We start from the raw sequence: 25,857 nt of genomic DNA, 5'->3' as shown, positions 1-25,857 counted from the left end.
CACTAACACGATGATGATACAATAATGTGATTTAGCCTCTGGACTTTTTAAACACGTATAATCGAATCCAGCAAGGTGTGAGCTTTTTTGGAATAGTTATCCACAACGTTTTCCAGTTTCTGGTGGTTTGTGCTAAAGAGGTTACCATTACCCGTTGGAACTTTATTATGACTGGTGAAATACTTTTATGGAGAGATATTGAATGAATGCCAAGTATGTTTAGAGAGGGAAAGTGCCTTACCGGTGTCTTCAACGAAGAGAGAAGCGACGACCAGGAGAACCAAACACAGGATCACAAGTTTCTGCATTTTAGGATCAGCCTCTCGCAGAGTCGATTCCTTCGGCAAAATAGAGTGAAAACTTTTCACGAGGAACAGAAAATATGTCTCTACCCAGTCAGTGTCGAGTATATATTCTAACATAATATTGTTTATGTAGTGGGGTTACGCTTTTTCAGAGTTCGGTTGGCGCTACCCTGAAATGATATTTGTATAGTTCAATAATATTCTTTCAAACCGGTTTCAAAGGCATTCTGTGCATTGTTGACTCTTGTCATGGAGGTGCAAACAGGTAACCTTCCTATTCTTGAATATCCCTCTAGGAATTTTCACAGAAGTCAAACGCCATGAGGTTAATGTGCATTGCCTTGAATGTCATAAATGAATGGCTCAGCGGTTGGTACTGGCAAGTGAACTATTTACGAACCAGGCCAGATGAAACGTGAAAGGAACAACCGTCACAGTTTCCCATAATTCATGGCAAGGTATATTGTTTATTCCTCCTTCAAAAAGGGGCCCTAAGCACTCTGAGGAATAATGGCTTGACATCTAGGCCATACCGACAGATCATCAAACCATGACAAAGTCCAAAATATATTCACGCCCTCCAGACTGGCGCATTATGTTTGACCTTATACAGTACCTACGATCAACTAGTTCTTTGCAATATATTTTACCAGAATTCAAGTACTTGCATATAATGTCATGAAACCAGCCACGCAATCGCCTGTCATTTTAACACATACACAAACAGACACACACACACACACACATACAATAATAATAATGTCAGCAGCAACAACACGTTTTTTAATGAGATTGTCTGTTATTTCTGTAGGCTCCATTAATGTAGAAGTCATTGAAGTGATCAAACTCCTGATGAAAGTACTAATTTCATGTATGTTCGGAAGAGCAAATGCCAGAGAATTGCTGGAAGAGGCTGAATACTCGATTGCATTAGGATTAGGTGAGTAATATTTACCAAACAAGACCACTTTTCTTCATGTCTGTACTTTTTACTTCATAAACAAGAAAACTCGTTAACATTAATTATTTGACACTTCAAGCTTAGAGCCTCATCAAACAAGCACGTGACTATACGATATACGACTAAAACTATATACTATTCCTTTATCATATGTATACATATATATGAAGACTTTGTTCGCAAAAACCGATAAGTCCATTTTTGAAGATTTTGAAGTACGGTCTCTGTCATAAAGTACAAAATAATACCTTTTAAATGATATATTGGTCACTACATATAAAGGTACTTTTTTAAGTTGTGGTCAAAAGAAGCAAAAAATTTCTTATTATTCTCTTTATTTTTCTTGACCTTTAATCGCAAATATCTCAATTTGGCAAATATGAACTTATCGGTTTTTGGGAACATAATATATATATATAACGTTGCTTTGAAATTATTTGCATTTACATATTGACAGAAATAAATGATTAGACTACTCTGTACCTGGAACTGTGCATACACTACCTAACTCAAACATTGGGTAAGAGACAATTATGTAACTCTGTACTGTATCTGAACTAAAAAAGAAACCATGGAATCCAATGGAAAAGCAATGAAGAGTTTGTTCGCAAAAACCGATTAGTCCATTTTTGAAGATTTTAAAGTACGGTCTCTATCATAAAGTACAAAAATAATACCTTTTAAATGATACATTGGTCACTACAAAGGTATATTTGTGAAGTTATGGTCAAAAGAAGCAAAAATTTTCTTATCATTCTCTTTATTTTTCTTGACCTTTAATCGCAAATATCTCCATTTGGCAAATATGGACTTATCGGTTTTTGCAAACAAACTCTTCATGTATACAGTTTCCGTTCTTCTCCATTGCAAAAATAAATGCAGATATATGCATATTGAGTCAACTCTGTTCTATACAGGCAGAGGATAAGCTACGAAAAAAAAAATATAGAAGTTGAATCATTAACATAAGCATTATCATACTGTACCGATAGATCGGAGGCAATAACATCTAATATTGACGTGGTGACAAAAAAAAAATAACAAAACAAAACAAAATCACAATGGACACATACATCCAGAAACAAACATACTGTTATACTGTTATTACTGTGGTAATTAATGCAACGGATTGGATTGTGGAACAAGCAAAGTACAAAGTATATTAGCGGGCGTTTGATATTCCTCCCTTCAGTACTTTACGCAGTAATATGATAATTGATTCCAATATATGTACGGAAACTGACCATAAAAAATAGCATGAATGAAAATAAACGATGAAAATGAGATTATAAAGGGAGTCGAACCTCTGTGCTTGAATCCAAGAGGAGTCCCATGTTCTTTGCACGTTTTGATTTATGATCTTAATTGAATATAAAATGTAATAAAGATGTAATCCGGCACTTGCAATAATGTCAGTGCAATTATTTATTCATTTATTCATATTCTTCATATTCTTCATATTCTAGTTATTTATTGTGTCATATTTAAACAGGGTAGTCCCCTCAGTTTCTCAACTGCTTTCCAGGGGAGCCCTGTGTACAAAAACACATCATAAAACACTGCAGTACAATAGACTTCATAAAAGTCACACACATATAATACACATACACAAAACAATACACACGTAAAAAGATACGAGACTGGCATATACTGAAATTGACACAGACGAAGTGAATTTTTCAAGAAAAAAAAGACGTAGAAATAAATTGTGTAATTACTGTAATGATATATATCTAAAGTTTGTTTCAGCTGAAACTGCCACTAAAGCACAAGAAGAGCCAAAGCGACTACCAAGAGGGAAATTGCAAGGCCCGTGATCCATGTAGATGAACTGCTAAGATACTTGTTTCGTACATCTTGCTCTACCGTTTCCATGGAGACCGCATCCTTCCCCATCAGCCCATGGTCACCTCCTAGCATAGTCTGGATTGTAGCATTTCGTAGGCCAGTCAGGAAATCTAGGAATCCTGCCAGAATTGCATACAGATAAAAAACAGATACATAAAAGATAAACTTTCATACTATTAATATCACACTGTTTTGAAATTCAAAAGTAAACTTCTTCTCAAGTATTTTTTTAAATAGAAAGATTCGAATAACGATGACGTATACTAAATACATTATGATTTGAGTGATCCATGTATATAGTACAAGCCTTTGCTTTTTAGTGGACCACTCTTTTTTCATACCTACTTTATAGTTATCCTTCAAACCATGCCTAGGTGTTCTAAGTAATACTACTTATATAATATCTTATGATATACTATGCGATTCACTTTTCGTTTTGTACTCCTTTTTTCCTTGACCGAAATTAATCAAACTATAAGATTATGTTAAGCATGTCTGATATCATATCATACATTATTTCACTCCTTGCTGGATGGAAAAAAAAAAACTGAACTGAATACCAGCGCGGAGACAAACACCTCGGAGAAAATCAAGTAATTGCATACACAACATTCGACGTGAAAAGTTAATTATATAACAGTACATGTAATGCCTAGTTAGGCATGATGGAGGACCATTTTGGCGTTCATGAAGTGCTTAAATCATAGGCGAATCACAGTCCTTAATGTGTTTTTTTTTACAGCTCCCAAAATATGAAATACAGTTAAATCAAAATACGACTCTAAATTAAAAGCATCACGTTTTCAAAAAGCGAATAAATCATGTTTTGAAGCAGTTTGTTTGTTTGTTTGTTTGTTTGTTTTTTATTGCTTTCCAATTAGTCATGTTCTGATATTCTTCTTTTTTTTTTCAGTCCCTTTCTCACCTGTTCCGCCAGTTCCTGCCTCTGCCTGTTGGGAAAATTGGCTGTTTGTATCGCCTCTTCGTGACATTGCTAGTATATATCTGAAAGCAAAATAAGGTGAATGTGCTTGCATGTAAACGCTCTGGTGTCTACGAATGCATATTAGAATTATGAGAAATATGAACAACGTTTATCTATTCTTTATAATATCTCCGCTGAGAATTGCAAACTGTGCACGCAAGACTCGACGTTTGTGGTGAGCTCTAAAAGGTCCATTTTGCCAAAACTTCTCTTGTGTCTTTCGTAAACAAGGGGTACGTCACCTGTGAGGAGACGAACTCACGAATTCATTATGATCATTCAAAATTTTCCAACTTGTTATGTATAAAGCATCATAGCATGGACCCTCGGGTCCATGATCAAAGTGATGATTTCACAGTTAAAAAGCTTCGTTTGAAACCAGGCGATAGCATTGTTAACAACAATGATGTTCACACATATTCGCGGCAGGTGAGATTGTTCAGAATCAGTTTCGATGGTGATGAAGTACTTTGGTACCATAGAGCATTGGTCCTGTACCCTAAAGACTGTTCTAAAGTTCTAGAGTAAAGTTACCTCCCCCCCCCCCCCATCATTAATGACAATGTGAGGTAATAGGAGAACAAATACCTTCCAACTAACTTTAAGTGCCCGTTCCGGAAGTCCCTCATACCACTGAGACAGGCGTTGAACCACCGAACGGCATCAGGTGATTCACAGGAGTGAACTGCGTGGTAGGAAAAGAGTGGGCGCCAGAGTGAATGCATTCTTATAATCTCATGATGATAACAAAAGTTCATTTCAATAACATTTCGAGACAAGAGTCTCCTGTGTCTCATCACTCCCCCAGCTTATCCCCTCCCTTTCTCCAACACACCATACATTCAATCAACGCACTGCCAGCAGGTTGTTATATGTAAGCAGAGAATTACCCTAACTGATAACTTGTACATACGATGAATGTTTTCTCATGTAAGTCTTTCTAAGCCCTCCCCCCCCCCCCCAATTTATCAACAGTGATTAAGGAGATGCCAAGTAATCCAAATTTCTGACTCCTTGAGATTCCTCTGCTGCAAGGTGCAAATGTTTGAGTCGTATGAAGCAATCAATCATTAGGCCCAGAACATGATCACCAACATCTCAGATAATTTTTTTCTTAGGTCATTGAATTAGGAAACTGAATTAAGGATTTATTTGTTGAGTTTCAACCAGTCGTTATCACCACTTACCGAACGATTTAATAGACGGCCCTCTTGAGATTGCAGCAATCAAATCTCGGTGTGGTTTAGGCATATACTGCTCAAAGGACTTCAGGATGGATACTGATGGATTCGAAACAAAGAATACATTTTGTATTAAGTTGAATCTATTGTTTCACTGAAACATTCTTTTCTACGAAAATTTTTCCATACTGCGGGACACGTATAGTTGGAGTCAAAAAGACCATGATGCATGTGTACTTGGGCACAACATTGCGTATTACTTAAAAGAATTCTTAATTCTCATGTTATTTTATGCAATTTTCAATTGTAGGATCACGTTTAAAATCCTTTGCGTTTTTTATTACAATATTTCAGGGAAATTGATTCAATGATTAGCGTTTTCGAATTCAATCCGTCTGTCATGCTCGTGGTGCGTTGCCATTTGTAAAAGAAAAATTTACTCGAAACATGCTTGAATGCAGATTGTTGTCAAATTTCAATGCGCTGAATTAACTATTCTCACTTAATTCACATACAATTTTTATTTTCGGATAAAATTTGACTTGAATGCATCTTACAAATTGCTCATTTATATTCATCTGCATTTCTGTTAATTTGTCAGGAAGTCACAAAAGTATACTAGATTGAATCTAGTCAATAGATTATGTAAATTTAAACTGTGTAAATGAGCATGATGCGTCATCTACACCAACAGACGTCCAATAAAAATCGCAGAGTGAAACGTCCATGCGTATGGTAGACATTATAGACAGGTTCTGTTTTTGTCCATGGACTAAAATAATGTCAACCGTGAATTTCACTTCAATTAGGCCTAAGTCTGTAAATTCAGCCTGGCCATTAAACATATACACAAGGCTAAATACGAGTTAATTGTCATTGAATTTCGTAAAATGGTTGAAGGCTAGAGTCGTATTTGTATAACAAAGGATTCCTATAAATGTTAGAATTTGCAATTTCCACCTTCTGCCTGTCTCTTCTTGACCTCAAGTGCAGCATCTAGACACGGTAACGTAGAACTCTGCGCAGTACTACCACCAGTGAACTAGAAACAACATAAAAATATAAGTATTCGAATGAGTCAGATTTAGCAAAATTAGCTTTGAAAGTAAGGTACAGACAAATACAAAATGAACATAGCTAAAATTATTTCATTTCCAATAATTGTGATGTCATGCTTACCCTGTTGGTAGTTATGCACAAAGTTCACGGGCTTACCACACCGCAGCGTGCAGCTCCAGTATTCTGGAAAGCGAACTTTGTGTTCCAAAATGATGATATCTTTTTCATATTTGTGATAAAGGAATCTGAGTTGAGTTATATGAAAAACGCAATGGAAGAATATAATTATGCTAAACAGGAACACTCATCACCTATATGAGATCATTATGGCATTGCCAAGTAATGCCCATTTGCACATCAAGTTTTCCATTTTTAGAGACAAACTCAACCCTCCGTCAGGCCGTCTATTGTAGCAAATTTCATCTTTATCACGAATTTTGTTTGTTATCACTGTCCACAATGCACGCATGCATGGTGCTGACTAACATTTAGTGAACAATATCACGTTGTTCATCTTCGTATGTGTCTTACTGTCTGTATGGATTGGTGATTGCACCATTCAAATAGTTTCATCACCATTACTAAAATTACCAGAGAGAAAGAGAAAATGAGCGCTTACTGAGAAAGGTTGATCACTAACTCCTTCATAGATAAGTCCGTCCAGATGCTTTTTCTTAAATGCCGGTGAGTCCCATCTGTGAGAGAAAGAGACATCAATTAATATAATAGATGTTTTAAAATCAAACATGTATACAAAAGCTAGCATAAAAACGTATATCAATAATTGTTTACATTAGAATATACCTTTCCAGTACCTGTGACAGTTGTTGGAGAGGGTGTTTTTTATTTTGCCGGCTTATTTTTATAAACAGGTGCCGAATTGACAATTTCAGAACACACTTTATCCTCTGGGAGTATAGACACAGCGGTGTTGACCGAATGCGCCTAATTTCATTCATGTATTTAGGTTTGCTGCACACTGCAACTCTCGGATCACAGGGGAAAAACGCCCTATGATTATAAACTCAAGCCCCCATCCCCCCTTTTCCAACATGTTGCCTAGGATTATCACACTATAACCCTTGAGGAACTTCGATTACTTACGTAATTAAATTTGTACTCGTACATAATATAATGATTATGGTATTGTTCTCACCCTGCCAGAAACGGTCTGAAGACATTGTAGAAGACATGTGGTCTGCATCTTTCTGTCCATCACGTGGACGACAGAAATAAAAGTAAAAATAAAGAGGAGATGCTCCGAAAGAAATTGAATTGACGACAATTTTATGTGATAGGTCAATATTCACTCTTGTTGAAATTGGACATTCTTTTTTTTTCTATTTCAAGCTCACACGTACTACAGATAACTAAAACTTGCTTGTCTCCATATCACTAAAATGTCATACGAACGACGTTATGCTTTGTACATTCTAAAGCCTTCCGTTAATCATAAGCCACTTCAGAGTTAGCTCATGTTCGCATTGGTACGATTGACCCTTCTTTTTTTTCAATCGGTTAGGGGCGCTTCACTCGTTTTCAAAGCTACATCAATGCATAAGCTTTACATAACAATTTATTCAATTCATCAATCCTGTTCAAACAAAAAATGAATTTGCCTCGATCAGATGGCAAGAATAATCAGTAAACACAATTTCACTATTTTTCATTGTATTGCGTTACTAAAAGTTATCACCTTTATAGCGCTTTCCTCTTTCAGGCGAACTTTATAGATCTGAGTCATTACTTTTGATTGTGAGATATGGATTTCAGACCGCGGTCTATCCTCAAAACCTGTCAAGAGATGGCAAACGATCTTATTTGTTAATTTCAAATAGCATGAGATAGGCGTGCTTGGAAAGTGATCTTTTTTAAAAAAGATGGCTGTATCATGTGACTGCAATTTAAAGAATCAGTTGACACATTACAAGGACTGGGGAAGCTATTCGGTAAACTCTGATAAAAGAAAATAGCAACTATGTATTCTCAAAGTTTAAAATGCAGGAGACCATAATTGTACCAAGCAGGTGCTTTATATGGATTGCACGCTGGAAAATTCTCTTCGTCCTATCAGCATGGTGCATAAGTGTTCCTATATCATTTTTTTTTTTTTGGTTCAGTATAGCCTCCTTTATACACAGTTTAACAAAAAGAAAGGAACGAACACCATACAAGTTAATTATATATGCAAAAAAAATCTCATTACAGATCACACACTGTTTTGTGGAGAGACTTACCTGACATTCTGCGTAATGTGTTGGTCATTGTACGTATAGCCCTCTCGATAGTTTGGAGTTCTGTAATTAACGTCTCCACATCACCATCAATGACAGCCTTCAGGGGTAATTATTATGTGAGATAAATAGCGCACATTACATAAAAAATTTTATATACATACATAAACATATACATATAACGTGTACATACTGTATGATACATATACATGTATACACACAATGTCATATAGGTATTCGAGAGCCCACCATCAAACTCAAGCTTCAGTTTAAAATGACGGTCTCCTGCATTTTTCATGTAGGCCTTTTAATTCGATTGAATAAGCATTGATTTTTCAACTGTTTTCACCTATTAACTTATATCAGAATATTTTATTATCAATACATTAAATATGATTATATTTAGGCCTATATTCATTTTCAGTTGGATATAATGTGATTAGTATTTCAACATTGTTTGTTACGTTGTATATAATTTGTGAAAAATGTAGAAATAAATTAAATCAAAATCAAACATAATATTGGTTTATCAAACCGATGTCTATGCTCGTAGATTTAAAGGTTTGTAGAAACAGATTAATGCTTCATCTCCTGAATAAATGTACATAACAGACGGTTACCTTTTGCGCCTCTACGATGCTGCAGAGTGCGGGGGCAAAGTCGAGTTCCACCTGATTGGCCACGCACATGAACCAAGACTCATCGGCACCGCCTCGTATCTGGACAAGCGTTTCCATGTTACTGGCGGGAAAGGAAAAATAAACCAAAAACACACGACCTATCAGCGGCTAGGTGATCAGTTTCGAAAAAGATATTAAAGGGATCCGATGTTGATCGATCTTCATATTCTTTTTAGCTGGAAAACATGAATAAAGCATAACTTATTCAAAATTGTTAGGTGGTTCGAAACATCGAAAGAAAGAAAGTTTTTTTTTTTTTTACATTTAGAAGCTTTGAAGGTTATAGGCCTAAATATTCAATTTGGTTGTGGTTTATGTAATAGCTGCTATGGATGTAACTTTCTAACTACCTTGGTGTTATCACGGCGCTAGATTATTATTCAACCCAGTTCAATTTATTTTCACATTTCCCTTTTTACCAAACTAAGGAACAACAAATTATTTGATATTGGTAAAACAAAGAATACAAAATGTATACAACCATGTCTTTGGATTGCACATTACAAAATAAAGAATGCACTGAACATACTTTAATTTCGATGATCATGTTATAGTATGCAGACGTCTAAAGGAAGCCGGAATGTGTGGTAGGGTCTATTTAAAAGTTAGCTTGGCAAACTGCCGTACCCCAAATTCATGGGTGTGAAAATTACGGGGACATTATGCGACCTCTGACGGGTTTTCAAGGTGACGCGGGCGTAATAGTGTATCAAATTTGAAAATACTAGTACTTCACGGACTAAGAAACCATGAGGGGATCCTACTGTAACCGTACGAAGCATTGCAAGATGATGTCATGATTGTTGTGTGAAGTCATTTTAACAATATTGTGGGGTTTTTACATGTAAACCTGATGTCATTTCCCAAACAGTACACCGTGGGGTGTCAAACATGCCAACTTTGTATAGTTCAAAATACATTGCAATCACGTGAATGTCTTTCAAGCAATCACAGAAGGATAAGTTTTCTATCCAAAGTGTTATATCGCTTAACTTACTCCAGCTCGACTTGTCCGTTTGGGTCCTTGAGCTTCCAGTTAATCATGGAGAAACCCCATGCAGTCAGTGATGGCGTCACCTGTAGCCTCTCCGCAACTGTTGCGAAAGGTATAGCCACGCATCGCGGCAAAACCTGATTTGAAGAGTAAAACAGGCATGAAAATGCAGTTAGTGCACATTCAGTTCTTCCTAGTGACTTTCAGTGGGGCAACATATCACCTATAACTACACATACACATTGTTACCCACGCCGATGAAAATCGGCAGGGGGTTATGTAAAGGGTTCCGTATGTTTGTTTGTTTGTTTGTTTGTTTTTTGTTTGTTTGTTTGTTTGTTTGTTTGTTTGTATGTTTGTTTGTTTGTTTGTTTGTGTACAAGATAACAAGAGAACGGGTAAACGGATTTGCACGAAATGTTCAGGGAATGTTTGGATAATGACAGGAAAGAATCGATTAGATTTTGGTGATAATCGGTTGACCCTTGCAAATTCTGTGTGACCTTGAAGTTTTGACCCCATGGTATAGTGACCATTCCGAAAATTTCCCGTTTCTCACTTTGCGATTTTCCGCTACCATACGAAAACATAAACTCCCCAACGATCCTACTTCGCTGCTCAAATGTTCGTAAGAATTCCGAAATTTACGTTTAGGCCTATTTGAGGGACTATGTCCTTCTAGATTTATGAAAGTTCGTTTTCCGTCATCACAAACTGGCCCGTATTTTGATGATTTTTCAAATTAACATTGATTGTTTTTTTCGTTGGAGGAGCATTTTGCTCGGTCGCAGTCACACTGCACGATATGCGTGCTCAATGTCAATGCGTGTGCAAGGCCGCTGAAAATGCATCGCGCTCTACACTGTTGGTGCAAAATTGCACCGGGGACGTTGCGGCGCTCGTTGGTGGCCGAATACTGGTGCAGTAGACATTTGCATTCAACCCTTAGAACCTTGCATTGAATAATTCCCGTAGACACTAATCATAGGGGTAATTGCCTAGGGGGTACGTAAATTTTGTTTTTCTTTTTTGCTTTTGTGGATACCATCAAAGATCGTACACTCATACGACCTTTGATATTTGATGATTTTTCAAATTAACATTGATTGTTTTTTTCGTTGGAGGAGCATTTTGCTCGGTCGCAGTCACACTGCACGATATGCGTGCACAATGTCAATGCGTGTGCAAGGCCGCTGAAAATGCATCGCGCTCTACACTGTTGGTGCAAAATTGCACCGGGGACGTTGCGGCGCTCGTTGGTGGCCGAATACTGGTGCAGTAGACATTTGCATTCAACCCTTGCATTGAATAATTCCCGTAGACACTAATCATAGGGGTAATTGCCTAGGGGGTACGTAAATTTTGTTTTTCTTTTTTGCTTTTGTGGATACCATCAAAGATCGTACACTCATACGACCTTTGATATCATCACACTCTCGGCTTGCTATAATCAAAATATCCCGCAAGAAAACGGCGTATTTCTCGATTTTTAGCGCTTTTTCCGCGACCCGTCGCGTAGACAATACTCTTAGAACTGGACTTAATTCGCGCGCGCTTGGAAAAGTTCCGATTCTGCACTTTTGACGGTGGAATTTGGGATTTTCGATGGATTTTTGGAGGAGACTTGAGGACTTTCCTGTACGTGAATGAGTGTTAATACCGTATGTGTAATGATGTGATTTGCGTGTGATGTGACTGTAGAACCAAAGATCGTACACTTCAGTGTACGATCTTTGGTAGAACTCACTGGCTGGTGATAAAGCACACTGGCAATTAAGTGGCCGAATTCTGGTAGATGACCGAATGCACATTATGTTTACCCCGACTTTGTACTTAGGCGTGGGTCTGCCGCCTTTGACGGCCCCTCTCTAGTTTATAATATAGGCAAGATTCGCTTGCTTTGAAGCAGCTTATACCAGTTTCCTGCTGCAGATTTTTTTTTTCTCAAAGCATGATGAGATTAGTCGTTGGATAAATGAGTCGTGAAATTTTATGGGGATAATGATAATGCATACTCTTACTTTTGGAAATGTTCATGCAACGCACAAGTTTTATAGCAATCGTTAAAAAGATAAAATTGTTACATTTTGTTAAGCAAAATTATTGTATAGGGCCTATTGTTATCCTCAGTTAGTGTTTTGGTGACACCGCCATGAAAGTGCCTTGAAGACTAATGATAATCGTATACCGACAAAACGCAATTATTGTTCGTTATTCCGATGATTAGCTACTACGTACGGACCCCCTTTTTACCCACGCCGATGAAAATCGGCAGGGGGTTATGTATAAAGGGTTCCGTATGTTTGTTTGTTTGTTTGTTTGTTTGTGTACAAGATAACTAGAGAACGGGTAAACGGATTTGCACGAAATGTTCAGGGGATGTTTGGATAATGGCAGGAAAGAATCGATTAGATTTTGGTGACAATCGGTTGACCCTTGCAAATTCTGTGTGACCTTGAAGTTTTGACCCTATGTCATAGTGACCACTCCGAAAATTTCCCGTTTCTCACTTTGCGATTTTCCGCTACCATACGAAAACCTATACTCCCCAACGATCCGACTTCGCTGCTCAAATGTTCGTAAGAATTCCGAAATTTACGTTTAGGCCTGTTTGAGGGACTATGTCCTTCTAGATTTATGAAAGTTCGTTCTCCGTCGTCACAAACTGGCCCGTATTTTGATGATTGTTCAAATTAACATTGACAATTTTTTTCGTTGGAGGAGCATTTGCTCGGTCGCAGTCACACTGCACGATATGCGCGCTCAATGTCAATGCGTGTGCAAGGCCGCTGAAAATGCATCGCGCTCTACACTGTTGGTGCAAAATTGCATCGGGGACGTTGCGGCGCTCGTTGGTGACCGCATACTGGTGCAGTAGACATTTGCATTCAACCCATGCATTGAATAATTCCCATAGACACTAATCATAGGGGTAATTGCCTAGGGGGTACGTAAATTTTGTTTTTCTTTTGCGCTTTTGTGGATACCATCAAAGATCGTACACTCATACGACCTTTGATATCATCACACTCTCGGCTTGCTATAATCAAAATATCAGAAAACGGCGTATTTCTCGATTTTTAGCGTTTTTCGGCGACCCGTCGCGTAGACAATACTCTTAAAACTGGACTTAATTCGCGCGCGCTTGAAAAGTTCCGATTCTGCACTTGACGGTGGAATTTGGGATTTTCGATGGATTTTGGGAGGAGACTAAAGGACTTTTCTGTTGTGAATGAGTGTTACCGTATGTGAAATGATGTGATTTGCGTGTGATGTGACTGTAGAACCAAAGATCGTACACTGAAGTGTACGATCTTTGGTAGAACTCACTGGCTGGTGATAAAGCACACTGGCAATTAAGTGACCGAATTCTGGTAGATGACCGAATGCACATTATGTTTACCCCGACTGTGTACTTAAGGCGTGGGTCTGCCGCCTTTGACGGCCCCTCTCTAGTTCCTTTTTTTTTTTCAATTTCGAGTTAAAGAACCTTCGGAACACCCACTGTTCTTAGCTAATTTTTAGATTAACCCTTTGTGTGCTTAGAGGTGAGTCTGACACAGAAAACTCAAAGCCTTGTACACACTGTCCAATGTCCCTGGCACAAAAAATGTTAATGGATCCTCGGATCAAGGCACCTTTTTTCATTCTTCGGAAAAACGAATATCATCCGAAAACACTAACCTATCGTCATTAAAATGCACATGAGTATTTTGATTGGAAAATGACGGAATTTCAAAGGACGTCTAATTTTGAAAAGATGGAGATGAGTGGGCAACGTAATTATGCTATCAGAGTCTCAGTTAGTAAGTCCATGGTAAGCATACCTCTGGAATATCATCCTCCCCATTGCACCAGACATAAGTGTTCGCAAGTGCTGTGAGCAAGACTAGCGCTGCCTTCCATTGGCGGGGACCTTCCAGCCGATTATGATCCAGCAAAGGCATCTGTAAGCACGTAAATAATAGAATAATCTAAAAAAAAAAAAAATAATGATAATAAGTTAACCCTCATCGCCATAAAGTCATGATAACGTCATGACAGTTTGAGATTAGAGGTCATTTCACTATTCAAATTTTTAAAAGGCCACAGTGGTATACCTGTATAGAGGTCATTTAACCAGATATCATCCTTGCCTATGCTCCAGTTTGGCACCCGGGCATAACGGAGAATCAAAAGCTAAAATTCAGCAAATCCAGTGGAGGGCTTAATTACCACCTCATATTTGGGCCGTTCTACTAGCCGGTTCGCAGTTCTATTTGGCGCATGAGCAGAAAAAAAGGGTCTTTCGTACCAACAGGCATGTTGATTTTTTAATTCACTGGAATAAGCATCTGTGATGAAGTGATTGTTCATGTATTCCTTATAAATGCTGATTGCCACCACATCTATCTGCCAGCGGTGTGGTATTTGGCAATTCACTAGAAAAAGATTGTAAATAAATTCAATGCAAAATCATGACATGGATGCTTTCCCAAGTGTCAATTGATAGATCACTCTGGCCATCTGGTCTACGAAAGTTCATTCTTTGTTTGAATAAGATTGATGAATCCAATAAATTGTTACGTAAAGCTTATGCATTATCTTACTCTGAAAACGAGGGAAGTACCCCTTATCGACTGAGAAAAAAAAAGAAATGAGCTAATGAGCTAACTCCAAACCGGCTTATTGTAGTTGTTGTCTTGCTCTCGAAACATTATCTCCCTAGAATAGATAGCAGACACAAAAAGCTGGATGTCAAGTTATGTATAGAGCATGTATGTATAGGGTTGACCAAAATACCTTACAGTCCTGTTCTTTCCACACTAAATGATTTTTGCCGAAACTGTTGAAAGGGACAGCGACCTGCTGCTCGCTAGGTTTGTCATGATTTAGGAATGATGCATACTTAGAAAACAGAAGTGCACTCTGATGTCAGATTTGAGAGGGCATAAATTATCCCCTGCACGGAGCATATGGGCACAAAAGAGATTCATTCTCCTTCTATAATTCCTTCTTGGAAAAACGTCGTTGAATTTACAACAAGAGGACGAGGTATACAAGTGAAGCAGGTTTGGTATTTCAGAGATGTATTATTGTTTTGTTGTGTGTCAACGGTCCGTGACCAGTTTTGGCATTTTCTTTTCAATATACAAAGAGTGCGCATTTCTTCTGTTTACCATTTCGTATCAAATAACAGTTCATTGTGAATGTCTATTTTGTACTCGTCTTTTCTTGTCGATGTCTCGTCATTCCATACCGGTGAAAATATATGAAAAACAAGAATTATAAGAAACGGCAGTATGGCTGGCAGGAGATCATTTTATATCTATTTACGTGATACAAGCTTCGCTTGGCTAAGCTCTTTGATGATTTATGTAGTTTTCAGGTCACCTTTTCTATTCTCTCCCTGGCTTTGCCACTATCAACCAAGTACGCAGTATTGGATGCAAGTGTCGTCCATGGTTTGAAGTAATCTGGCAGATCAATCTGGAAAAGACATACGATGATCAATGAACGGTGAAACAATGAAAAATGAGCAATCGTCAACAAAAGGAAACAAAGTATACAAACTAAAACCACTGACATCAATGTGACGTATAACAAAAAGGGTCAACGAAAATCCCGACGCAAGTAGCCCAGCACATCAGCATTAACAAAGAGCTATGATGCATATAGCAAAGAACTAACATGTGTTTTAGGTCATTTGAAAAGAAGCGCAGGTTTGCATTCTACGTTGATGGATCAATTTAACTTATGTAGTCAGATTACATGGAGATTTATTTTTTACTAGGGCTGGTCACTGCATGATCACGAGATAATTAGAAACCTTTTATAAAAACCTCTTGTGAATTATGAAAGAGCATATTTTAAGAGGAATTCAAAGTTTGCTTGATGAAAATTGCTTTTGAAATGGCTGAGAAATCCAAACCTTAAGAGGTCCTTATAAAAGGTGAGATCCACCTTTTATTAGGACCATTTCGCTTGGATTCTTTGTTTTAATTGTTGTTTTATATCTCAGCTGTTTAAAGACGGTTTCATCAAATTCTGCGAATTCATCTTAGAATTGCATGCCTTTTTGATATTTCATAAGTGATTTTTAATAGTCAAAGTTCAAATCTGAATCCCCTATCTCAACCAAGACTATTATCCCTTTGATGTGTACAGGTGGATAAAATTAATTGCATGTTAGGTTCACTATTAAATTCTAGCAATAAAGTCTATAATATAAGGAGATATCACTATTTTCCTCATTAAACCATAACTGTAGACGGTTTAATCTGCAAACATTTTTATTATTTCTATTGCTCATATTTTGTATATTTAACAATACTTAACATCGATTATACTGGTTCATATTCTTTCATTGGTTGTTTCTATCTCTAACTCACATTTTACCATTATTTTAAATCAGTAATGCCGGGTTTTTGTTTCATCTGCAAATGGTAAATTACGCCTTTAACTGAAATACATTAGAATATATATTATATCAACATGAATATATACTATCTATATACTGTTGTTTACGTACATTATATTATGATGATACAATTGGCAAATAAAATGATTGCATATAAGACATTACACTTCTTTGTTTTGACGGACTGTCAAAAAGGAACTGTTTGAACTTAGGGGTTACTTACCGTCGGGTTTGCATCCAAGAACCCAAATGTTGGCGAAACGCCGTAGTCCTCCAAGCAGGGTACATCGCTGTATTTGGCTCCAGCCATTGCTGTCTCCTTACTTTGCATCACAAGACAGAAACGTCAGGTAACGAGTGTACGTTTACGAGGAACAACAACGTGGCTTATAGAGGGGTTATGGTCATTCAGGTGTTAAAGGACTCACATTAAATAATCTGGCTACAAAACATTCACTTCCACACTCCACACTCCACACTCACAAAGTATTCTAAACGTACGAACGTACGCACACACGCACACACACACCACACACCCACATACGCACATGCTTCGATCGCGTTAGTAGATAGAGGCATCGACCTCAGTGCAATAAAATGCCTTGGTTTGACTTGGAAATACAGCAGGTGTATTCTATTGTTGCTGAGTTGGTTAGAAATTTGATTATTTGTCTTACCTCTTCGTTTTATCCCTAAAATTATGCAGAATTTGGTAGAAACAATGTCAATCTTAATTCGTCTCTTGATTTGGATGATATTTCTAGCTGACTCCTCCTATACCACAAACTGGACTATTGTAAGACTAGATCTCGATCTACATAAGATTAAGATTGAAGTGATCGATGTGATCGATTGATCTACGCTTGTGTATCTACCATGTGTCGGGCGTCCAAATGAAACTGGATCGAATGGTGATCATGTAGAAAAATAAATTGTAGAAACAATGTCAATCCTGATTCGTCTCTTGAATTGGCCGTTATTTATACAAGTAGAGCCTGATTCTTTCTTCACCACATACCGGACTCTTGTAAGACTCGATCTCCATCTACATAAGATTAAGATTGATGTGTTCAGTTCGGTCATACATCTTTGTCTTGCACTTACGCTACGTACAGCAAAACGTGAACGAATATGGAACCTTCGCAAAAGAGTTCAATACGCGCCAGTTCTACACTAATTAGCAGTGAACTGATTTTCATCGCCGATCTTCGTGATAGAGATGGAGGCGGTAGGATAGCAGTACAGAGAGTACTGACTTTTGAGCCCCAATTGTTGCCTGCGAGTTTCCTGATCATGTTGACCCTTGATTTAAGTTTGTCTGAAACTTTCCTCAGATATTCTCGGTACGTTTAGTTGCAGTTCGACGTAATCCCAAGGTACGGGGAACCCCCTGCAGATGTTTGACAGTCTTGCCGCAGAAGGCTGTCATTAGTTTAGCGTTTACTTTCAATACGGTCTAATACAGGGATTGAAGGCGCTAACAGTGGTCTTTGAAGGGTTGAGCCGATCAGTCAGCAGAAAGTAAAATACTCCTGGGCCCTGTTTTATGAAGAATTAAAATTGATTTTCTAGTTGATTTCAACTGTAAGTCTATGGCAGCCTGTGTGGTAAGAAAATTTAAAATCGATTTTACCTTTTGATAAAACGGGGCCCTGAACCCTCAATCTGTCAATTGTCGTAATTTTTGTGGTCACGACTTGGGTGATGTCAGGCAACGAACTTGATTGAGATGTAATGGCGAGATGATCTGCATATGTTTGGATGAACTGAGTGAACTCCCTGGATGAAGTGGTAGTAAGCATGTTACATCCTTAAAAAAAAAGTAGTGGAGCTCGTAGTTAAACACAGAACTCTGTATGGGAGGCCATTGTTCAGAGGGGTTCATCCCACTAGACCGACACCCACGAGTCATACAACCCACGAGGTCGACATGGGAAACAGGTCCATGAGACAAAGATCACGAGTCATAATAGCCCATGAGTTCGACACTACGTAAAAACAGCCCATGAGTTCGACAGATACAACACGGGGCTTAATGTGTCGGTCTCATGGGCCTTGTTACCTTAGTGTCGAACTCATGGGCTGTATGACTCGTGAGCTGTATAACTCATGGGCTGTATGACTTGTGAGCTGTATGACTCGTGGGTGTCGGTCTCGTGACGTTCACCCGTTCAGAGTCCTAACGGCGCCTATCTGGATACCCAGAGTGGCCCTGAATCTATGATTGTTGAGGATTGAAGACAAACAGCACAAAGTTGTCTAGCAATTCATAAACACGGACATTTTTGGAGGAGACCATGGTTCCACACTGTGTCATATCCGTGCTGAAGAAAGATCTTTGAATGAAAGACCTGTTTCCATGATCGCAGAAACCACTTGCCGGTAACCAGATTGTCAATGTTCCTATCCGCATAGGTGGGCGCCCTGCTCAACCTCGACGCCGAGGCCGACGAGCTGGGGATGTCGGTGAAGGACCGCATCGTCCTCGTGGTACTTCCTAGCCACCACCGAGCTCCTGTGCAAACGGTCCACTAGGGCGTTGCTCTACACTACCAGAAGACAGCAGGATCTAACACCGCAGGCGTCCGGGCTTTCTGGGCGATACAGCGCACAGCTGATGAAGGGGGTCCACTTTGAAGGCCCGCAGCTCTAAATTCTTGCAATCTGCGCCCAGACTAAATGAGGAGATATCTGTTCGTCAACAAACTGCATGCACTACAACCTGACCAACCTGACCATGCATTCATCGCATCCCGCGTAGACTGTTGCAACTCTCTCCTGAATGACCTCCCCAAGTGCTAAGGACAAAAACTCCAACGTGTTCAAAATGCTACTCTCTTTATCACGATACATCTCATCTCTGCTCAGCCTCCAGAAACCATCTCGATCTGGACTGCGCTCCTCTTCAGCCCCTTATCTTCTCATTCCGCAAGCTGAAAGATCCGCAGGGAGATAGATTATTTATATGTTTTATTTATTATTTATATTATTTATGATTTTCAAACTTTTACATAATTATGAACAACTATTAAAGGCATAATCTACCATTTGCAGATGAAACGGAAACGCAGCATTAGTGCTTTGAAATAGTCTTACGGGATATAAACAACCACTGTGAAAATTTAAATCAGTAAAATCAATGTTAAGTATTGTTAAATATGCAAAATGTGAACAATAATTATAATAATAATGTTTCCAGACTAAACCGTTGACAGTTACGGTTTATCAAGAAAAATACTGACATCTCCTTATATTTTAGGCTTTATTGCAAACATTTTATATGGGAGGGTGTCTTGTGGTAAAACAGACCGACACATATGCATGGAAAGTGATATCTTGTACATTTTTCAAATCACTGCTCCCAAAGGTAAATTGGACCTTTAATTGGTTATACTGGGTACAGAATTTCAGATTGTATAGTGATTGGAAAATTATAACAAATGGTAATGACCAAGGATGATGACATGGCAGCCTCACTGTAAGAATGCATGAGTCGGGGCTCAAGGAATCAAAACAAAATAAGAAAGAATGCATAACTTCTACACAGGTGAACTTGTTAAGCACGTGGTGTTGTAATGGAATTACATTTGCTACATTTCTGAAATATGTGAGGCTCTATGTCATCAACCTTGTTCAGTGTAATTTGATTTTGATTTTTCAGAATATTGAATTCTATGCTCACAACAAAGGACCACAACAAATTCAACGAATGTGTACATGGCGCTGTTTATCTATGTGCCCCTTTGTTGCGACACGGATTGTCGCCCCTACACGGATTGTCGCCCCGTCACGGATTGTCGTCTGGCGACAATCCGTGACGCTTGTGCAGTTCCCAAATTTTTGACCTCGATAGCGACAATCCATGATGACAAAAAATTTGTTGCGACACGGATTGTCGCCCCGTCAAGGATTGTCGCCCCGGGCTCGGGGTGGTTGCTCCGGTGTTAAGCTTTGGTGGGATCGGTATGACTGGTAAGTTATGCGTATGTGTGTATGTGTGTGTGTGTGTGTGTTTGTTTGTTGTGAGCTGCATGGTTTTGTGGCTGATAATTTATGTTCCTTTTGTGGAAAAAGCTCTGAAACTTACTCGCATTTATTTTGGAACTGTGAAAAAGTTAAATCTTTATGGCATGATCTCATTGAGTACTTTCAGTTAGAAGAGTTACGTAATTTAGCTTGGCGGGATATACATATTGGTTTAGAAGGAACTTCTCACAGAATCAAACTGTACAACACTCTTATTCTTATAGTTAAACATATGTTATATAAAGCGAGGTCACAGTTAATAACACCGACATTGGTAGAATTAAAAAAGGCATTAATGACATGTCGAAAGGAAGAGAATGATATTGCCATAAGAAGAAATAAACCGGGTTTGCATTTGCTGAAATGGGAATGTTTAAAAAAATTGTAAAGGATTAGTTTATTTATGCACCCGTACTTCTCCCCTTTTGTGTGTGTTTGATTACTGACTTCTTTTCTTTAGATATTTTTGAGTTCAGAGATAAGTATTGTGTATATAAAATATATATGCAGGTATGTGGATATGTATATTGTGTGTATGATATGTGTATGTGCATGCATGTATTGTGTGTATGCAGCATATATCCTAAGCATAATTAGCATAATTATTATGTTCTGAATGCGAGCAGAAATAACTGTGTGTTGTGGTGAGTGAATGTGTGTGCAGGGGGTGTGGAAGTGTGTTTAAGTGGATGTGTGTGTGTGTGTGTGTGTGTGTGTTTAAGCGGATGTGTGTGCAGGGTGGGTGTGTAAATGGGTGGGTGGATGAAAGGTGGATGAGATGAGAGGTGGATGAGAGGGAGTGTGTCTGTCTCGGATAAGGAGGTGGATGTAGTGTAGAGGGTGGGGAGGTGGTTTAGAGATGAGAAGGACGTGTGTGCAGATGTGTGTGCAGGGTGGGTGTGTAAATGGGTGGGTGGATGAAAGGTGGATGAGATGAGAGGTGGATGAGAGGGAGTGTGTCTGTCTCGGGTAAGGAGGTGGATCTAGTGTAGAGGGTGGGGAGGTGGTTTAGAGATGAGAAGGACGGTTTTTTTTTGGGGGGGGGGGTTTAAAGTTTAAAGTTATGAGTAGTTGAGGGTTGGGTATGGTGGAAAGGTGGGAATGAGGGTGGTTTATGTTGTTGTTGTTGTCATCGTTCTTTTGATATAATAGAAATTTCATTTCCTGTTTTTTTAGTGTTTGGCTAAATTGCTCACAAATGCATATATGAATTCTGCTTGTTTGTTTTGTAGTTAAAAAGGAATGATCGGATAATTCATTCTATTTCCTCTCTTCTGTTTGATATCTGCCTTAAATTGAATTGAATGATTATTCTTGTTTTATGGATTATGGATTATGTCTTATAACTGTAGGAATATCTACATGATTTATGACAGATGTTATGTAGAATGTGTGTAATTTTTTTTGAATTGTTATATTCTCAAAGGAAATGGAATTAATAAAAAGATCACTGAAAACAAAAATGTGCTGTGTATGATTTGTAGGTGCGTACAATAGGTGACTTCTGTATGAGTTTCCGTATTGTTGTGTGTGTGTGTGTGTGTGTGTGTGTTTGGAGTATAATAATACAATATGTAGAAACTGTGCATGTGTGGTGGTTGCATAGTGGCAGTGGTTTGTTTGTCTGTGTGTATACGTGTGCCTGTATGCGTACGTGTGTATGTAGTATCTATAGTCGCGTATGTGTATATGAAAGGGTATGTGATGGTGCGTGTTTGTGGGCGCAGTTTTGTGCCTGCATGAGTGTCTGAGGGGTTTGGTGTTCGTGGGCTACGTAGGCCCTACCTATGTGTGCTGTGTGTGAGCGTTCGTGTGTCTACGTAAGGCCCCAGTGACATAATGCTCTGCGTCCGGCGTTACGTCCAAATAAGTCATTTTTTTTTTTTTTGGTGCAATAACGAAATGTAACCCCCTCCCCACATACACACACACACCCGAACCGATACCACATTCCTGATGAAACGACTTCCCAATGTTGATAAATAAGACATAATGGACCGTATGCAGAAAAGCAGCATACGCCCGAACGCAAGCACCACTCCGAATTCATAAACAAATCCGCCAAACAAACTCATCAAAGTTAAAGCTGCTGATAAAATCAATATAAACGTTTATGCCAGCAACAGCTTACTAGGTATCCCTACCCACGCGCAGCTAAAAAAAAAACACATACGCAAAAAGCTGACATAATAAACACATTCTTCCATCATACACACACACACACACACACACACACGCACAAACGGACACTATGTGCGCGCGCACATACACACTTCCTTGAAACCTCACCATGACTTTTTACATGGCATGTTTGCATGGATGTAGCCATGTAAGTTATGTGTTAGTACATCAGTGACTATGTCCAGAACGATATTACCCTGCAAAATATGCTTCGAGGGCGGGCGACAATCCGTGCCGCCAGCCCTCGTCACGGATTGTCGCCAGACGACAATCCGTGACGGGGGCGACAATCCGTCCGGGGGCGACAATCCGTGTAGGGGCGACAATCCGTGTCGCAACACCCTTGATGTAAACTAGGAAAATCGGCTGGAATGCCCCTTTAAATATGAACGTGTTGCTGCTGTTGTAATATACTGTGAGATTGTGTGCTTCTTATGAACATTAATTGTGAGCGCCATGAGTAGCTCGAGTGGATAGCTGCGCGTTGTGAATATCTATGATAATAAATGGTGACGATGATAATAATAATTATTATTATTATCATAATCACTATTATTATTATCATTATTATTATTATTATTATTATTATTATTACTATTATTATTACTATCATTATCCTCATCATTACTACTACTACTACTACTACTACTACTACTACTACTACTATGTATCATATCTATTACCTGGTGTAACGAACACAATTTTCGATCCCCTGACCTATTCTATGTATGTGAGAACTTAAATCAAACAATAGATGACGTTATCTCATCTTCACGTTTTTTTAATGCATGTACTTTTACATTGGAAAACTGTCGTCGTGATAACAGCATATGTGACCGTGCATCACAAAACGAACAAAAAAATCGCACCCCTTGATTTTACGCGAGGACTCAAAAAAGGTGAAATGGGTCAACCGAGTTAGTATTGAGTTTTTCATATTTTCTGAAAGAGCTATCCTTCTTCTTAATTACCCTTTAGTTTGGGATCATAACGCTGAAAGTGCGTTTTCAGCAGTTTTTCTACAATCCTTTTATTGGGGAAAATAGAAAGATCGGGTATGTCTTACAGTTCCCTTTTCATTTCTTGAAATGCTTTACACACTCTTCACTTTCAAGTCTAATAACTTTTGAAAGGATAACTCTACTGCTTTGAAAGTTGGCATTAATCATGGACAGAATGTGTGGATAGAACATGCTTAATCTGATAATCCCTTCATTGTTGTTGCTCCGGTGGCTTACATCTTGTGTTTTGTCCCTTTCATTGCACAATTAGCACGGCTTGGTAAAGATTAAGTGCTTGAATAGACCCTGTACTATATAGCCTCTTTTCTCAGTTCACACTTTTCCAGAGTGTGTGCTTTCTTTCTAGATAGGTTAGGGGAGTCCATTTGAATTGAGTTACACATTATTTTAAAGCTTAGAGTCTGCTCTTTAAGAATCCGCCCTTGTATAAAAATCTATGTCTGGCGAATTTTTGTTGGTTTTGTGATGCAGGGTCACATAACAATATTATAGTCTTGACCGGCGTGTAGGTATCGAAAATCGTACGTGGTTTCTAGCCCGGCTCAGTAGCTAGACAGGCCCTGTCTAGCTATTGGGCCGGGCTGAAAACAACGAGCCCGTACCGGGGTTGTTGCGATTAATTTCCGGTCTAATATTAATTGCACACACTCTGTCTTGAATAAATTATAACCAACACCTTCAGACTACGTAAATATGCATTCACTCGCATTCACGGCTGACAAATTAATATTTACTCGTACATCACTTTTTTCTTGATACCAGACATTTTTTATTATAATTATTTGCAACATTTGATTAATGTGCAGAAATGTAAAAACAACTAACAGCAAAGTCATCAAAAGCCGCTGTCACATTGCCAAGAGATTGCGAATTTTAAGATCACGATCTTTCGATAAGATCTCGATCTTTTGTCAGTGTGACCGCGGCATGTTGAACATGGCAAGTATTCCTCCTTCATTAAGATAAATTATAAGGAAAGACTGTATATGAATATTGTTATATTGATATCGGATGAAAACTTGAACCGTTAAACCGACATACTCAAGCTTAAGAAAGATTACATGTAATATTGTGCCATCATTAAATTGGTGTTCCCAGTTATCTGAGTACGGTGTTTTAATGATATTTACTATAACTTACAATTTTGATAAATGTTGATATGTTATTGTGTCAAAATGTACTTTATGAATAAATATTTCATGATTGCAGGTAACTAAAGCCATAATAAAACCCATACAAACCATTATTACCTCTCTGACAAAAATCTTCACATGCACTGCATAGGCAGTAAGTTAAATTTCAGTATTAAGGCACCATGGTTACACAGTGTTATAGAATTGCTACATTGTAATAAATCGTAATAGCTACTGGATTACAAGTTTATCGAGGATTCTATATAGATACGCGAGAGTTAATAATAAAATCTGCTGTATAGATCTATAATCTCAAAGCATTTTTTTTTTCAATGAAATCCCCCAAAGTGAACGCTCCCTCTCCCTCTCATCTACGGACAAAACATACTGAATCTATATACATAACTATGTATGAAGAATTTTATCGCAAAACGATCTAACTCCAAACTAAAGAGCTAAGTTAAAATATTTGTGATTAAAGCTGCTAAAACACGAAGAAAATGATAAGAAAATACAGGATTTTCCTAATCATAACTTCAAGAATACTCCTTGTTATGTCACAAGTGAGGTATTACTAGAAAGGTTTTATTTTGCTCTATCTGATGATGGACTTATTTTGAAATGTTTAAAAATGGCGCTTAGCTCATTTTGCAATAACACTCTTCATAGATATACATAATATAAAAATGTATTTATGTCTATATATATATACATATATATATATGCATATATATACATCATATATATGTATATGCATTATACATATTACATATGTATATAAATATTTCACTGCAACACAAAGTTTGATAATCATATAACCTTGTATTTCAACCTTGTATTTAGTGGCA

General features: G+C 38.1%; 1 protein-coding gene across 1 annotated transcript; it reads right to left on the bottom strand.

The window, feature by feature from the left end:
- Positions 1–3,027: 3,027 nt before the first annotated feature.
- On the bottom strand, positions 3,028–16,957 carry LOC139709951 (indoleamine 2,3-dioxygenase 2-like). Its single transcript, XM_071621901.1, has 13 exons — positions 16,871–16,957; positions 15,621–15,716; positions 14,075–14,194; positions 10,251–10,384; positions 9,194–9,314; positions 8,577–8,673; positions 7,496–7,547; positions 6,959–7,034; positions 6,241–6,322; positions 5,287–5,379; positions 4,688–4,784; positions 4,040–4,119; positions 3,028–3,233 (listed from the first exon to the last, which is right to left on the bottom strand). Exons 1-13 carry the CDS (start codon positions 16,955–16,957, stop codon positions 3,028–3,030), a joined length of 1,341 nt encoding a protein of 446 aa, XP_071478002.1.
- Between the last annotated feature and the right edge of the window lie 8,900 nt (positions 16,958–25,857).

Source organism: Diadema antillarum, unplaced genomic scaffold (genome assembly GCF_040938485.1).
Source record: "Diadema antillarum isolate AM-2024a unplaced genomic scaffold, OU_Dant_1.0 seq00001482_RagTag, whole genome shotgun sequence".
Taxonomy (NCBI): domain Eukaryota; kingdom Metazoa; phylum Echinodermata; class Echinoidea; order Diadematoida; family Diadematidae; genus Diadema; species Diadema antillarum.
This window is presented reverse-complemented; position numbering and strand designations above follow the sequence as displayed.